The sequence below is a fragment of the Megalops cyprinoides genome, chromosome 2 (genome assembly GCF_013368585.1).
Source record: "Megalops cyprinoides isolate fMegCyp1 chromosome 2, fMegCyp1.pri, whole genome shotgun sequence".
In the NCBI taxonomy this organism is placed as follows: Eukaryota; Metazoa; Chordata; class Actinopteri; order Elopiformes; family Megalopidae; genus Megalops; species Megalops cyprinoides.
In genome coordinates, this window is record NC_050584.1 from 3245512 (window position 1) to 3262657 (window position 17146).

General features: G+C 41.7%; 2 protein-coding genes across 2 annotated transcripts; both read left to right on the forward strand.

Annotated features, from left to right (window-relative positions):
* Positions 1–1861: 1861 nt before the first annotated feature.
* LOC118772574 lies at positions 1862–3725 on the forward strand. Its single transcript, XM_036521025.1, has 3 exons — positions 1862–2074; positions 2994–3525; positions 3618–3725. Exons 1-3 carry the CDS (start codon positions 1882–1884, stop codon positions 3697–3699), a joined length of 807 nt encoding a protein of 268 aa, XP_036376918.1. The 5' UTR covers positions 1862–1881; the 3' UTR covers positions 3700–3725.
* Positions 3726–5100: 1375 nt separating this feature from the next.
* LOC118772573 (zinc finger protein 239-like) lies at positions 5101–6415 on the forward strand. Its single transcript, XM_036521024.1, has one exon. It carries the CDS (start codon positions 5208–5210, stop codon positions 6390–6392), a length of 1185 nt encoding a protein of 394 aa, XP_036376917.1. The 5' UTR covers positions 5101–5207; the 3' UTR covers positions 6393–6415.
* The last annotated feature ends 10731 nt before the right edge of the window (positions 6416–17146 follow it).

The window sequence follows — 17146 nt, forward strand, 5'->3', positions numbered from 1 at the left end:
AGAGAGCACTTCCTCCAGGTCTTACACTCAAGTGTTCACTGCACAGTTCAAATAATATCTCATTGTGAAAAAGAGCATGCTCTCTTTCTCTCTCTTTCTCTCAAATTCAAAAATGCTTTGTTTGCATGATGAGTACTGTCATCTGTATCTGCCTCTCTCCCCTCCCTCCCTTCTCCTTCTCTCTCTCTCTCTCTCTCCCTTTCTCTGTCTCCCTCCATTCTCTCTCTTTATTTCTCTCTTTCTCTCCCTCTCTTTTATCTCCCTCTCCCTCCTTCTTTATTCCTCTCTCAGGAGGTGTTCCCTGTGCTGTTTGGTCCCAGTTACGACTCAGCCCTGCAGATGCTGGTGTGGGAGTTTCTCTTCAGACTGGAGCAGCTGCTGCCAATACCAGACCTCAAACAGGTGCCACCACAGACCAATACTGCTGCATCACGTAGTGCTGTGTCCGTGGTTGCGTGTTTGTTTTTAGTGTGGCTGCCCGAAGGGCAAGCACACTGTTCTTGTGTCCCTTATTATTAGTGTGGTTTTCCAAAGGGCACGCACACTACTGTTCTTGTGTCCCTTATTATTATTAGTGTGGTTGCCCAAACTGTGATGTACAGTTTTTGAGATATGAGACCTTGTTCAGACTTTCGTATCTGTCCATTTTGACCAGATTTCACAGTTGACATTCACAACCATTCACAAATATACACACACACACGAAGAGATACACACACATACACACATGCACACGAACAGACACAAACACATGAACAGACACACAGGCACACACACACACACACATGAACAGACATACACACATATACACACACAAACACGGACACACACGCACAGACACGCACACACGAAGACACACACATGCGCGAACAGACATACAAACACATACACACAAACAGACAAACACGAACAGATACATACATACACACAGACTCACAAACGTACCGTCAGTAATGCACACAGACAACCACACATCGTATTTTCTTCAGAAAATGTACACAAATTATTATTATTATTATTATTATTATTACTACTATTGTATTTAGTCTTCTTCTAGCTTTCATGCAGCCTAAACCGTTTGCTGTACAGATACCAAACCAAACCTGGTTTGGTCACCATTGGTGTCCTTGTACTTTCATAAATATATAGTTTTATAGTTTTAACAGCATTTTAAAAAAATACTCTCATGTTACCCCCATTAAAAAAGACAAGACCGGATTCTTCTTTTTTTTTTTAAACTGCCGTATTATATATCAAAACAGAGGTACACTTGTGCAGATTCTCATAATGTCTTCGGTTTGGTGCTGTGATGAACGGTTTTTGAATTATGAGTCTTTGTTTTGTCTTTGGCATCCCCTCAATCTGACCAAATTTCACAGTTGACATTTAAATTGCTGCAACGGAGCCAATCACAGAGAGCTGGTGTGAACTTACTGCCTTTGGCCCACACTCTTCTGTTAGAAACTTTTTGAACTGCACACACATAAATTATACATCAATAAATATAAATATAAATAGAGGAGTACATGTTCAGATTCTCACAATGTCTTCGTTTCAGTATTGTGATGACAGTTTAGAAAAAAAGCTCTCTAATTTTACCTCCATTCAAGACTAGAGGCGAGAATAGTGGGAGGACTTCTGTGTTTGAAAAAAATGTTTTTTAAACTGCCATTCCTCCGTGAATTCTTCGACAGCAACTCCAATGCACACAAATTCACACGTACCGTCATTAATGCACACAGGCAACCACACATCTCATTTTCTTCAGAAAATGCATACAAATCTAGTTTTGAGTTGCTCTTTTTCCTTCACAATTGTACAGCTGTAATGGTAATGCAGGTAATGATGTCAGAAGCGTTCAGGCTGAGGGGGCCTCTGGTCATGGGGGATATGGGAGAGGAGGCTGAGCCTCAACAGCAGCTTCATGTAAAACAACCCTCTCCCCTTCAGACAGTGTCTTGGCTTGATGCTGCCCCCTCTGCCCTGGAGGAGTGTTTGCAGTTTGTCTCTTATCCGCAGCAGTTGAAGACCCTGCTCCAGCACTGCAGATGTCTGGGCCATTTTGACACAGATGGTAGGCCTTTATTAGAGGAGAAAAACTACATGTGTACATTCTTTGCAGAGTGCTGGTTTCCCTGTGCTTTTTTCCAGAAACGTTTGTCCAGAAACCATGTTGAGTGGCAGAGAGAATATAGCCAGTTCTGTGTGGGCAGCCATATCTGCTTATTTCTGCTGGTCTCATTGGCCAGATTGTGCTGACTCATATCTTGCTTCTAATAGCTCATTGGGAAGGATGTAAGATGTAACTCTTTTTTTATCCTGCCTGTCTTGCAGTACTAATCAATTATTAACTAGTGCAACTACTGTGGAGCTAACCAGCAAAAGGTACTTTGTCACTAGTAAGGAAGCTAACTAGCTAGTTAGTTCTGCTCCATTCTTCCAAAACTGATCTCCTAGCTACAGTGGCTTACTGGGTAGATGGGAAGCTGTCCAGCAGGACAGCTATTATAATCCTGCATTGGTCGGTCTATATCTTCATAAAATCAGTAGTTAGGGGTGGCAATGTAGCATAGTGGTAAGGAGCAGGACTTGTAGCCAAAGGCTGCCAGTTCGATTCCCCGCTGGAGTACTGCTGTTGTACCCCTGGACAAGGTACTTAACCAGAATTATAAATATCCAGCTGTATAAATGAGTAACATGTAAAAATTGTAACCTATGTAAGTCGCTCTGGATAAGAGCATCTGCTAAATGCCAGTAATGTAATGTAGTTATCCTTTCCTACGTTTTCATTCACATGTAGCTAGCCATTCAAGCCAATAAGTGCAGAAAGTTGTCCCTCAAATCTTTCTCAGCAGCTCTTCCCTCCAGCAATGACTGTATCCTCTCCTCTCTGCCCCTCCCTCCTGTCAGAAGAGTGGTGAACTTCACTGAGCTGACAGACTGTCATAACCAATCAGAATCTGTGCTTGACTTCATAAACCCTGCCTCTTCAGGTGGAGACATGAAGTCAGAAACAGTAATGGACAGCAGAGATTTTACAGGAGTGCAGCTGGGATCAATTCTGAACAGAAATGAAGACATAGAGGAGAGAATGGAGAGGAAGAGTGGATATGGGATGAACAGTGAAGAAAAAGACATATTATCTAACATAAAGGAGGAGGAGGAAGAGGGAGCTGGAGAGCAGCAGAGTGAAATGAAGAGAGAGGATGGTGTGAGAGATGAAGAGGACAAGGGACTCTGGAGGGAGGGCCAAAAAGAGAGTGATGAAGAGATGGAGAGAGATGAACCTGATCAGAGATCCCAAACTGATACAGAGTTGAAGAACGGAGGAAAAACTTTCACTTCCTGTCTGCTGCAGCAGCCAAGAGTGCTAATTCAGCGACTCAGTGTCTCCCTTCCTCTGACTGGTTCTGTGGCCAGCAAAGCAGACCAGGAAGTGAGTTTTCCATGTACGCGGGATAAGAACCCATTTGTGACCCAGAAGTGCAGCATGGTCAGCATCCCAGCAGAGTCATCAGATAGAGGGTGAGAGTGAAGGGTGCAATGGGCAGGGTGTGTCTTCTCCCCGTCACTGTCTTCAGAGTAATTGTAACCCTTTATCTGTCATTATTTTACAGGACCTGTGCTGAAGACTCCATCCGTGCTTATTCCCCCATGAAAGACAAAACGGGTGATGAAAGTTTTCCTGCTGTTCTCTGAATCGCAGCAGTGTAGAAGTAATGTGCTGTCAAATAATCCAAACAGGGTGCACAGTGTCATACCATGGCTGCATCCCAAATCTCATGCTTACGCCATGTTCCCTGTGTGGTGTATGTGATATTAGCGCCCTACTCAGCGAGAAATAACATTACCAGGGAGCGCTGCTTCAGGACACCACTTCCAGCCTCAGTAACTGTTTAACAGTCTGTCACAGCAGCTCACAGCCCCCTGAACCCCCCCCCCCCCCCCCCCAAATTCAATCAAACCAGTAGGAAAATCCAGTGCAAAAGCTACGATAATGACTGTTACAAGCTAACATTGGTTTGGGAGACAGGAGTTTTCTCATTTCCATGTTACCAAGGAAATGATAGCGACTGAGAGTGAGGCTGTCACTGAGAGAAGATGAGCGTGATTATCGGGTAGGAAGTCGTATTTTAACTTACAGTTTATGATGTGTGCAGGTCTGCACCATAAGCTTTTGGAAAAAGCACAGAGAAGGACAGTGGGACTGGCTCCAGGTATCAGAAACGCTTACACTGTACAAGAGGAGAGTCAGGGGAGGTTTGATTGAACTCTGTGTTTCGGGGTCAGTGTTAAGCCAGTTTTATTGCCTGAATTGCAAGACCTCCCCCTGTGTTGTGTTGACAGACATGAGTAAACATGGAATGAACTCCCCTTTTCCTGAGTGAGAATGTAGCTGGCTGGTTAGCTAGCAAGATGTTGTTTACCAAGTAAGCCATCTTAGCCAACAGCAAACTAATTTACTAACATGTAGCTAGTGATGGAGGTTATGTATGACAACTGGGTAGTTGTATTCTGCCACATATTGCTAGTGATTTTGTTTGCTGAAAATATTGCATGTTTATAACTGCGTTCATAGTAGCTATCATTAAAACTTGTGGCTTTCTGTCTCCATAAGTATTGGGGCAGTTGAGTCAGAAGCTTGTTTTCTCACTATAACATTAAATGGAGGTTATATTGATGCTAGCTGGATGTGAACAAATCAAAATATGAATATAAGGGACAGAGTAACATGTGTCCTGCTATTAAGCTTTGGAAAAATTTCTCCAGGTAATAATGGCTACAGAGTTTTAAGGCCAGCAAGTGTGTATCCAACTTCGCTTTTATATGTTGCTGGAAACAGCATAGAGTGCATGTGAGCCCAGGATTCTCTGGCTGTACATGAGTGGAAAGTCACTTAAACGTTTCCTACTGAAAGTCATCTTCAGGGATATTAGTTGTCTGGTTAAAATAAGTATAATGCACAGATTTCTGGCTGTATATCTAGCCTCTTAGTGATAATAAGAGGCTAGATATAATTATTATGATATGTAACAACCACAGTTTTCCATGATGGTATCATTCAATGATGGTAATTATGGTAAATATAATAACCAGTTATCTAAGTTATAAAGAAATATGAAGGTCCACTATTACTTCTGTTCTCAGGGCAGACTGGTGAGGTGACGTCTCAGGTCTTTTCCTGCTCCCAGTGCCCATTCATTCACATGGAAGAAGTGAACCTTCACCACATTGACAAGGTTCACCCAGAGGAGTACAGCAGGATTCTGGGATCTAGAGGAAACGGAGCAGAGGACCCACTGCCTCCCAGCAGCACCCCTCAGCACACCACACCCCCTAAGACACTCCCCACCCCGACACAGTTCCACACAGGCACCTCAGGGGCCCACACCTGCCCCCAGTGTGGGAAGAGTTTCAGGTACACATCAGCCCTGAAAAGACACCAGCAAATACATACGGGGGAGCGTCCATACCACTGCGCTCAGTGTCGGAAGAGCTTCCGATCTGCATCAGATTTAACAATACATCAGCGCACTCATACAGGTAAGCACCTCTATCAGTGCTGCAGGTGTGGGAAGAGTTTCCGATCTCCATCACACCTTACAATACATCAGCGAACTCACACAGGTGAGCGTCCGTACCACTGCTCCCAATGCGGGAAGACATTTGGAACCACATCAGACCTAAGAAGACACCAACGAATTCATACAGGAGATCATCCATTACGCTGTGCCAGGTGTGGGAAGAGCTTCAGATATGCATCACACCTGAAAATACATAAGCAAACTTGTACAGGGGATGGCCCATACCATTGCTCCCAGTGTGGAAAGACATTCAGATCTCCATCAGACCTGACAACACACCAGCGAATTCACACAGGGGAGCGGCCATACCACTGTTCCAAGTGTGGAAAGAGCTTTATTTCTGCATCCCACCTCTCGAAACACCAGCGAACTCACACAGGGGAGCGGCCATACCATTGCTCCCAGTGTGGAAAGACATTCAGATCCCCATCAGACCTGACAACACACCAGCGAATTCACACAGGGGAGCGGCCATACCACTGTTCCAAGTGTGGGAAGAGCTTCAGGTGTCAGTCATACCTAACAACACACCAGCGAACTCATACAGGCGAGCGCCGCTACCATTGTTCCCAGTGTGGGAAGAGTTTCTACCAGTCAAGCAATCTGACTCAACACCAGCGAATCCACACAGGGGAGCGCCAGTTCCACTGCTCCCAGTGTGGGAAGAGCTTCAACCATTCCAGTAATCTGAGAGTACACCAGCGAACTCATACAAGGGAGCCCCCTTTGCACCACTCCCAGTGTGGGGAGGGTTTCAATGACACATCCACTTCAAGGAAACACCTGCAGACTCATACAGGGGAGTAACTCTCTCCCTTCAGTCATTTACTCTGAGCAAACACTATAATTTAGCAAAATAATCTCTTTAGTTTAAATGGATTACAGTTTGACTTTTTTATGGTAATTCTGTGCCTACCATAGTACTTGTGCTCATTTGTATAATGAAAATATTGTGGAATGAAATATTAAGTTAGGTACATATCTTGCTGAGATGGATGTTTTTTATATCTAGAGATCTGCAGCACTCTTACCCGAAGTAGTAAATTTGGGAATTATTCTAGTTTAAAAGTGTTTTCACACTTTTTTTTGGTGGGGTGGGGTGGGGGGGGGGGGGGTGAGCGTCTCATTGAGATTCATTCATCACTTCTCTGCATGAGCTGTGATGCAGAGCTCACAATCATTAATTTGTTGCTGCCTTTGTCGCTAATGAGATGATTGCCTTTTTATTGTTGACTTGCGTAACACTTTTTCTTCACTTTCTAATACTTCGTATTAGGTCGTTTTGTTGCTGTGGGTTGTCTCATTGCTAGTGATGCCAGCTAAGAAGCAAACTGCTGATCACTTTCTGCCACGTTAGGAAGTATGAGGGATGAAACCTGAAAGTTGAATAAAAAAATAAATACCATAAGATCAATAAAGATCTCCATTCTTTCTTATTTCAGCATTTGTTCATATGTTCCTGCTTTGACAAGCTGAAAAGCACAACTTTCACAAAAGCACAAGCTGTGAATAAAGCACAGCTCAGCAAGCTGGAGATTTTTAGGAAACCCTCCAGTAGTTAGAACTTTGCAGCAATTTCTCACGTAAATCATCTGGATGCATCCATAAATACAAAATAAAAGTAAAATGTAAAAAATCTTTGATATATGATAATTTAACAAATTCAGGGATGTGATTTTTCCGACCTGAAAATGTGACCCACGTGAATCAGGCAGATCCTTTAAAAAAAAAAAAAAAATTGGGTGGGTAGGGGGGTATGAGCTGCTAGGCCACATAAAGAGGTTATTCACGTGACGTCACAGCAGGCGGAGTCACTGCGGGTTACACCCACTGAGTGGCAGAAAGACTTACCCTTTCACATGTAACTTATTTGCTATGGTAGGCAGCGCGTTACCTTATATGGTTCGTTATGTTTTCATTTGCGTTATTAGGTTTCTTATAGATTTCAGTTAGCATTTGCTATATTTTTAGAGTTAACCCTTTCGCGCGTACGGTCACACCGGTGTGATTAACCGTTTAGCGCATATGATAAACTGGTGCGATTACACCACACCTTCCCACACCTGGCACAGTGTAATGGATGATCTCCTGTATGAATTCGTTGGTGTCTTCTTAGGTCTGATGTGGTTCCAAATCTCTTCCCGCATTGGGAGCAGTGGCACGGACGCTCACCTGTGTGAGTTCGCTGATGTATTGTAGAACACTAGATTGGAGAAATTCAAGATGTTGGCTTTGAGGAAACAGCGATTTAAAATGAAATTTGCCGTTCAGCACATCTGCGTTTGCCACGCCTTTCAGTAATTCAGCCAGGTAAATATCCGAGCTGGAATTACGGAAGGAAGTTGCGGTCAAACGTGACAATATGATTAATTTGCGTTAAAATTATAACGCATTAAAGTTTCCAGATTAATCGCGAACGAGCGTTAACGTTGACAGCCCTAGTTTGTTTTCACGTTGTCGCATGGAAGTGACGACTCTCTGTCGACCAATCAATGGACGGCAGTGGGTGTAGCTCCATCCTTTACAAACCGTACCACCTTGCTTGGTACCCCAACAGAAGGGTACCAAAAACCAGTACGGTACGGTACACTTATTTTGGTACGGTTCGCAACTTTTGATGATGGAAACACAAATAATTGTGTACCGTACTGTACCAAACTGTACTGTACTGCATGGTGGAAACGCACCAAATGTGGTATTTGAGAGGCAGCCAGTGGATAGAGGCTAGAACTGGGGTAATGTGCTCAAAGTGTTTTGTTCTGTTTAGAATACAAGCAGCTGCATTTTGAACCAACTGAAGGGGGCATTGCAATAGTCCAATCTGGATGTAGCAAAAGCATGTGTAGTTGTGTAGTGATGGATTTTCCTGATTTTAGCTTTATTCCTCAAATGAAAGAAAGCAGTCTTGGAAGTGTTTTTATGTGTGTTTCAAAAGAGAGCTCAGGATCACCAAGCTCAGGTGACGCCAAGGTCTTTGATGGTTGCACTTGAGGCCAGCAAGACACCATCAAGATTTAATGTAATATTAGTGAGTTTGCTCCTGAGAGACTTTAGGCCAATAACCAATATTTCTGTTTTGTCTGAATTTAGAAAGAGGACATTATGGGCCATGTCTTTATATCTTTGAGGCAGGCTTCCATGTTTGATATTTTTAAGGAGACATCAGGTTTGGCTGATAGGTATAACCAGGTATCATCTGCATAGCAGTGGAAATTAATGCCATTTTTACGGATGATATTGCCAAGAGGCAACATGTATAAAGAAAAGAGCAAAGGTCCAAACACGGATCTTTGTGGTATTCCATGTCTTACTCTGGAGCAGTGGGAAAACTCATTGTTAATAAATGATGGTACTCTGACCGATAAGACCTGAACCAAGAAAGAGCCTTTCCACTTATGCCAATCAGGTTTTCAAGTCGGAATAAGAGGATAAGCTGATCGATAATATCGAAGGCTGCACTTAGGTCTAGGAGCACAAGTAGGGAGATACAGCCATTTTTAGAGGAGAGGAATAGGTCATTAAGCACTTTTAGGAGAGCCGTTTCTGTGCTGTGATGCGGTCTAAACCCAGGCTGAAAGATTTTCAGAATATTATTGGACTGTAAAAAGGAGCAAATTTGCTTTGATAGTACTTTTTCTAACATTTTTGAAAGGAATGGGATATTTGAGATGGGCCTGTAGTTCGACAGGTCATTCAGGTCTAGATTGGGCTTCTTCAGATAGGCTTGATGACTGTTAATTTGAAGGACTGGGTTACATGTCCTGAATAAGGGAGGCATAGATACGATTTAACAACGGTGTGCCAATGTCAGGTAGCAGCTGTTTTAAGAATCTAGTTGGAATGGGGTCTAATAGGCAGGTGGCATTTTTAGATTAATTAATTAGGGAGGAGAAGTCACTAAATTCAATGGGTGTGAAAGAGTCTAGGGCATATGGCTGGCCTAGAAGACATATCTACGTTATCTGAGACTGGAGAGGCCTGTCAGGGCTCAGGCACAGGGCTGGAGTACTGACAAGGCCAGGCTTAGGCAGAAGTAGAGGAAAGTTTTTGAACTGTGTCTTTATACAAATCTTTATGATTTCACAGTCAAAAAAGTTCATGAAGTCATTGCTACTATGAGCTGAGGGAATGCAGGGGTTGGCTAATGAGAAGCTTTGCCGTAACACCGGCTGGCTAATGCTGTCCGCACTACAAACGGCCAGCTGGCTAATGATTTCATAAACTTTTTATAAAGCGAGAAAGTTACAGAGGTTGTTTTATATGCATAAATTGCCAGTGTTCTGGCATCAAAGTCGGAAAACTAGCAGTTCCCAAATCTTGGGGAATTAAATTTTGAAAATGTATTCATTTGTGAATAGTAAAATTCTTATCAGTAATTTGCCAACAGTATTATCAAATGGTCCTACGTAACAATACATAATGATATTTAAACAGTATAACAGTATTTGCTGATTACTGTAAAATTGGTTTTACCCTCGTAACATTCATCAAGAATATTTTATAAAAATATTGTGCATGAGTATTAGGCTGAAAATATGAAAGTATACTGGGTTTCCCATATAATTAGATAGATAGATAGAGTTCTTTATTTATCCCGAAGGGGAAATTCCAGTGTTACAGTAGCAATTCACAAAATGACAAAAGACACACATGACTTACAGAAACACAAACAATGAGGTAGATAAAAAGACAGAACACAGAATTCCTATATATATATATATATATATACACACAAAAACTACTAAACTAAATAAAACTAAATAGAAATATAGCTACAAACATTGATACAGGGGCCAAGCACAATGAGGGCCTGTTTTACCACCTAGTGCTGAAATGACACTTAAGTTTTTGGGTACTTTCATGACATGGAGGTAAAGACAAATGTCAGGTTTGGTGTTAATGAAATAATTAAACTAAGCATTACACTGTAACCTTTGTAAATGTTTATTTTCACTGAAACTGTTATGTGTGCTGAACTTGGCATGACTGAAAGAATCAGAAGAAGAAAGAATTTTGACTTTAGGCCATGCAATTCAAAAGATATGTTAAAATATAAGTATAATAGAAGTTACATGCAATATGCGTTATAGCGCCACCTAGTGGTCAAATGACGCTAACCCGCTTGGGCACCCTCAGGACGCAGTTGCAAACACAGGCACCAAATTTGGTGTTAATACACAAAAGCATTGCCGAGGTATGACCTCACTTCCTGTTTGTTGTCTTTGCTATCAAACTCATTTGCATGTTACGGGTGAACACTTTGGAATATCTAAAATATTTGGATAGCTTTTGTAAGGCATGGTCTGAAGATGATATGTACCAAATTTGAATTGAATAGAATTTGTAGGAGGAGTAGCGAAAAAACTGTTCTCCTAAAAATTCAAAAAGGTGGAAAATCCAATATGGCGGACTTTGACGGCAATGGGTGCGTTGGACTTGGCTTGACCTAAGGAATCTAGGAAAAAATGTTGGATGGGATGGAATTTTGAAAAAATTACAACAGGGTCAGGAGTTATGGCCAAAAATGTTAGCTGAAATTTGACCCGATGGTGGCACTAAAGGGCTTGATTTGCTGACCCCAAAATTGGTGAGTGGACAGCTGGGACTGTCCTCTATGAGTGTACCAGATTTCATAAAAATCTACCAAGGGGTTCTATGGGCTGCCATAGACTCCTATGGGAGAAAGTATAATACTAAATTTAGCTGCAAGCACCAATGAAGGGGCCAAACACCACAATCCACCACAATGAAAAAATCCAAAATTGTGGGAAAAATGGCAGAGAACATACCATATTAGCTGAATATAATAACATGTCCCTGATTAGAAAAGGACCCCCCATTTTTCAACACCTTTTTTGGTAAAAGACTTTTTGAAAATCAAATCTTATTTTTTAAAGAAATCATTTTATTTGATATCATTTTAATAAAACACACTGAATAAAACAAGCTATGCTGATATATTTTCTACATCTTTTAGATGAAATTGCCACATTTAAATGAAAATAAAATGTAATCACATTTTCAAATTAATAAGTTATTTAAATAAAAGTAAACTAGTCTACTGGGATTTCTAATACCACTGAACAATCTCAGATAAATGGCGCCATCTGCTGTTGTTAATGTATAATGACATTTATAAGTCTTGTCCTCCCAAGTAAGACAACCCTATTTTTCAAATGTAATTTCTGAAGTAGAAATAAAAAAAACCGTGTCTTACATTTAGGCCGATGTGGCCTTAAATTTAAGCCCAAGTGTTTCTTCAGCACTCTTCAGTGTATTAATTGGGGCAGTAGGTCAAAAGGTGCAGGGCATGTGCCTGTTTTAAGTGCTACAAACTGATTGTATCTTAGCAGCCATGCCATTTGGACATTGAACTCTGTGTTCATTTCCCAGTTAGGATCTGACATGTAATGGTGTAATGATCTAAAAAAAATGGTCACAATATCTGCTTTTCTTTCTGTGGTCTGTGCCTTGTGATGTCCATTGGAACAAAATGTCATTAAAATCTAAGTACATGGACACATGGGTGATTAAACCTGTTTTTCAGTATAGCACCCCAAAGTGGCCAAATTTCACTAAACTTGGTGTGTGCCATCCAGGCCTTATGGTAAGCATGTGTACTGACTTTTATGCTAATCAACAAAAGCATTGCAGAGATATGGCCACTCTTCCTTTATGGCGCCTTCACAGGCGAATTTGTGGGTACACTGTGGCCACATTGTTCAACCTGGCAACTATCCTTTATCAACTGTTAAAGACAATGGTCAAAAGAGGTAATACACAAAAATTCATTGTCCCATAACTCTAGGAGGAGGTGGTTAAATGTGTTTTTGACAAAATCAAAGATGGATGAAACACAAAATGGCTGATGTGGAGGTTTCATAAGTTCCCAGTTAGGATCCTTAACTTTGATGAAGCACAAGAAATTTAGTTGAAATATCTGCTTTTGTGCCAGAGTAATGGGGATTTAAATGTTTTTTTAATGGTATAGCACCCCCAGGTGGCCAGATTTCATGAAACTTGGTGCATACCCTGTGTTGCTAATACCAACAAAGTGTGCCAAGTTTGATCTGCGTGAAGTTGGCACCCCAAGTATTTAAAAAGTTCGAAATGGTATTACTGTTCGTTTGTGCTACGTTGTGCCGGTTTGTGCCGTAAAAATTTTCGTTTGTGCTGCTATGGTTTTTTAGATATAACAAATTATATTGTATGTGCTGTGACGTCACCCAGCACCCCAAGCGTCTCTGAATTGCTCCAAAATGGTCTCCTTCGTTTGTGCTACGTTTGTGCCGGTTTGTGCCGTAAAAAATTTAGTTTGTGCTGCTATGGATTTGTAGATATAAACAGTGCATCTTTTGGCGATGACGTCACCCAGCACCCCAAGCTTCTCCGAATTGCTCCAAAATGGTCTCGTTCGTTTGTGCTACGTTTGTGCCGGTTTGTGCCGTAAAAAATTTCGTCTGTGCTGCTATGGATTTGTAGATATAAACATTATATTTTTGGGCGATGAGGTCACCCAGCACCCCAACCTTGTCCGAATTGCTCCTAAATGGTCACGTTAGTTTCTGCTACGTTTGTGCTGGTTTGTGCCATGATAATTTTCGTTCGTGCGGTCATGCTTTGGATAAACACTGTACTTCATGGAAAAAATTCTGTGACAACTTCCAGAATGCTGCTTTCTCCATAACGAAGAAAGTGGCTTCTACTGTGCAACGTTTTGCTGGTTGGTGCCCTGAAAAAACGTACAAGTTTTATCCACTCATAAGAAGGAACAACTGATTTTGCACAATGTAGTAGAGTAAAAAGTACGATATTTGACTTTGAAATGTAGTAAAGTGAAAGTAAAAAGTCTCCCCAAATGGAAATACTTTACTAAAGTACAGATATGCAAAAAAGCTAGTTAAGTACAGTAATTAATTACATTTACTTCGTTACTGTCCACCACTGGATATGACTCACTTCCTGTTTTGGTGTCTTCACCATGGAATTTCATTGGATGACAGCTGCCATATCGTTTGCCCTAGCAGAATTCTTTGAATAACTTTTGGTCAGAACCCTCTGTAGATGATACATACCAAATTTAGTGGTGATAGGATCAACGGTCTAGGACAAGTTTGCAAAAGTAGGTTTTTTGAAAAATTCAAAATGGTGGAAAATCCAATATGGCGGACTTTAACGCCAATGGGTGCATTCGAATCATGATGACCCAAGGATTCAGGGGAAAAAAGATCACAATTCTAGGACAAACGGTTCAAAAGTTATAAGCAAAAATGTACCTTGAAGTTTGGTCTGTTGGTGGCGCTACAGAGATGGATGGACTGACCCCAAATTTGATGCCTGGATACTTTGGACTGTCCTCTATCAATGTGCCATATTTCATAAAAATCCACGGGGTTCTATGGTCTGCCATAGACTCCCATGGGAGAAAGTATAATACAGTTTTTTACAATCATTTTCACACGTGTCTCAATACCATGTCCACTTTTTCAAAACATTTAACACATTCACCATATCAGTAGACTATGTGAACTAAACTGTGTATACCTTTGCATCGCTTTGATACAAAATGCATTCAATCACCACTTCTTCCGAAATTCATGAATACCTCTCTCAGTCAATGTTCACCACCAGAAAAATTCTGTACAACTACAGCAAATTTTGCAGACATTTAGATACTCTATTCAAAACAGTTAACTTTCAGTTCAAAACCTAACAAAATTTCAATCACTGTGGATGGAAATATGCTGCATTTTGACAGACAAATGAAACTATATGCTTGAAATAATACAGATTATTCTGATTTTAGCAGAAAGTTTATTCAGTTTTTTTGTTTGCAGCCTTGTTACCATCTATACAAAAGTGGTCATATTTGCATTTAAATGTGTATTTATATAGGCAAAATATAGAAGTAGTTGTCACTGAAGAGATTTTTCCACTATTACTGCTGTATACACTGATGAGCCAAAACATTATGACCACCTGCCTAATATGCAGTTAGTCCTCCATGTACTGCCAAAACAGCACTGACCCACTGAGGCATGGACTCTACAAGATCCCTGAAGGTGTCCTGTGGTATCTGGCACCAAAACATTAGCAGCAGATCCTTTAAGTCTTGTAAGTTGCGAGGTGGAGCCGCTGTGGATCAGACTTGTCGGTCCAGCACATCCCACAGATGCTCAATTGGATTGAGATCTGGAGAATTTGGAGGTCAGGGCAACACATTGAACAATTCCTCATGTTCCTCAAACCATTCCTGAACAATGTGTGCAGTGTGGCAGGGCACATTATCCTGCTGAAAGAGGCCACTGCCATCAGGGAATACCATTCCCATGAAGGGGTGTACCTGGTCTGCAACAATGTTTAGGTAGGTGGCACGTGTCAAATTGACGTCCACATGAATGGCCGGACCCAGGGTTTCCCAGCAGAACATTGCCCTCACACTCCCTCCACCAGCTTGTCGTCTTCCCACAGTGCATCCTGGTGCCATCAGTTACTCAGTTAAATGGTGCACACGTACACGGCCATCCATGTGATCTAAAAGAAAACGGGACTCATCGGACCAGGCGAACTTCTTTCACTGCTCCAAGGTCCAGTTCCGACGCTCGCATGCCCATTGTAGATGCTTTCGACAGTGGACTCTGACCGGTCAGCGGCTACGCAGCCCCATATGCAGCAGGGTGTGATGCACTGTGTGTTGTGACACATTCCTCCCATAATCATCATTAAAATTTTCTGTGACTTGTGCCACAGCAGACCTTCTGTCGGTTCAGACCAGACGGGATAGCCTTTGTTGCCCTCACGCATCGATGAGCCTGGGGCACCCAACACTCTGCAGCCGGTTTGTGGTTTGTCCCTCCTCAGACCACTGTCAGTAGGTACTCACCACTGCTGACCAGGAGCACCCCACAAGCCTTGTCATTTCAGAGATGCTCTGACCCAGTCGTCTGGCTATAACAATTTGGCCCTTGTCAAAGTCGCTCAGGTCTTTACTCCTGCCCATTTCTCCTGCATCCAACATGTTGATTACGAGAACTGATTGTTCGCTTACCATCTAAGCTACACAGACCTTGACATGTGCCCTTGTTTGGAGATGATCAACGTTATTCGGTTCACCTGTGAGTGGTCATAATGTTTTGGCTCATCAGTGTATGTAAGTCATGGGCTATCAGTGAGAGAAAGTGACCCAAGAATGCAACTACAGTAAATTAACCACACTTAATAGTGGTATCTACATTACTGTGACAGGTAAAACAACAGATCAAAAAGTTTGTTCTTGGTGTCATGATAGCTGCTTGGCTTCAAATATTTATGGGGCATGGGGGATTGTAGGGGTGGATAAGATATGCTAAAGATTTTTTTCTAAAGGTTCAAGGCAAGGGAGAATGTTGCAGTAGATGTGAAATTCATAAAAATTTGACTCAAAATACACCATGGATTACGGCTACAGCAGACTTCTAGTGGTAGTATTGTGTAGTTGTTTCACTTACTGCACTAGAAATGAAAAGCAGACTTTTTGTTGTACTATAGTATACCTCAGAAATTGTAGCATAGAGCTATCATGAGACATATTGCAGCATTTCAGATTTATTTGGTATTACAATATGTACGGTAAACTTGTAGTAAACAATGCAGCACTAATCTATGCAAAAACAGAGGATACGGCAACACATAATATATGCATTTTGCAATGCTTCAAGTTGTTTCTGTTCTTTAGTCCATTGTATTTTGAGTGACAAAGTAGTCTTGCTGGGAGAGAGCATTTGCCATAGTTATGGCAGCACGAGTCACTTTTGAATAAATTATGAAGTGTTTTGGTGGTTGTAGTGCATTTTACACGAAAGATTAACTGATGTGCTCATATGCATGGTTGTTAAGCACACTGTGTTAAGATTTTTGAAAAAGTGGCCATGGTATTGACCTAAGTGTGAAAACGGTTGTAAAAAACTGTAATAATAATAGTGAAAAATTCTAACAATTACAAAAGGTGCCTAGCACCTTTATTAGGTTTAGGAGATATGGCCATTTCTTTGCTATAGTGCCACCCATTCATGGAATTACACCAAACTTGATCACCTTCAGCCGTAGTACACATGTGTTTCAAAAGATCTGTTATTGTTCTTGTGCCCAAAAAGCCCCCCCCAACCAATTTAAACGACTACCACCCTATAGCCTTCACATCAGAAATAATGAAGTGCTTTGACAGGATTATGAATGACTACATCTGCTCCTCTCTGCCATGCACTCTGAACCCCCTCAGTCTGCCTACTGCCCCAACCGCTCCACTGATGATGCAGTTACTCACATACTGCACACTGCCTTATCCTACCTTGACATCGGCAGAGGGAACTATGTTAGAATGCTGTTCATTGACTACAGTTCAGCTTTTAACACTATAGTCCCCCCTTTACTGGTCAGTAAGCTTCTGGACCTTGGACTGCATAGCTCTCTGTGCAAATAGATCCTAAATTTCCTGACTGGTAGACCACAGGTGGTTAGGGTGGGCAGCCTCACTTCCACCTCTCTCACCATCAACACTGGTGCTCCTCAGGGTTGTGTCCTCA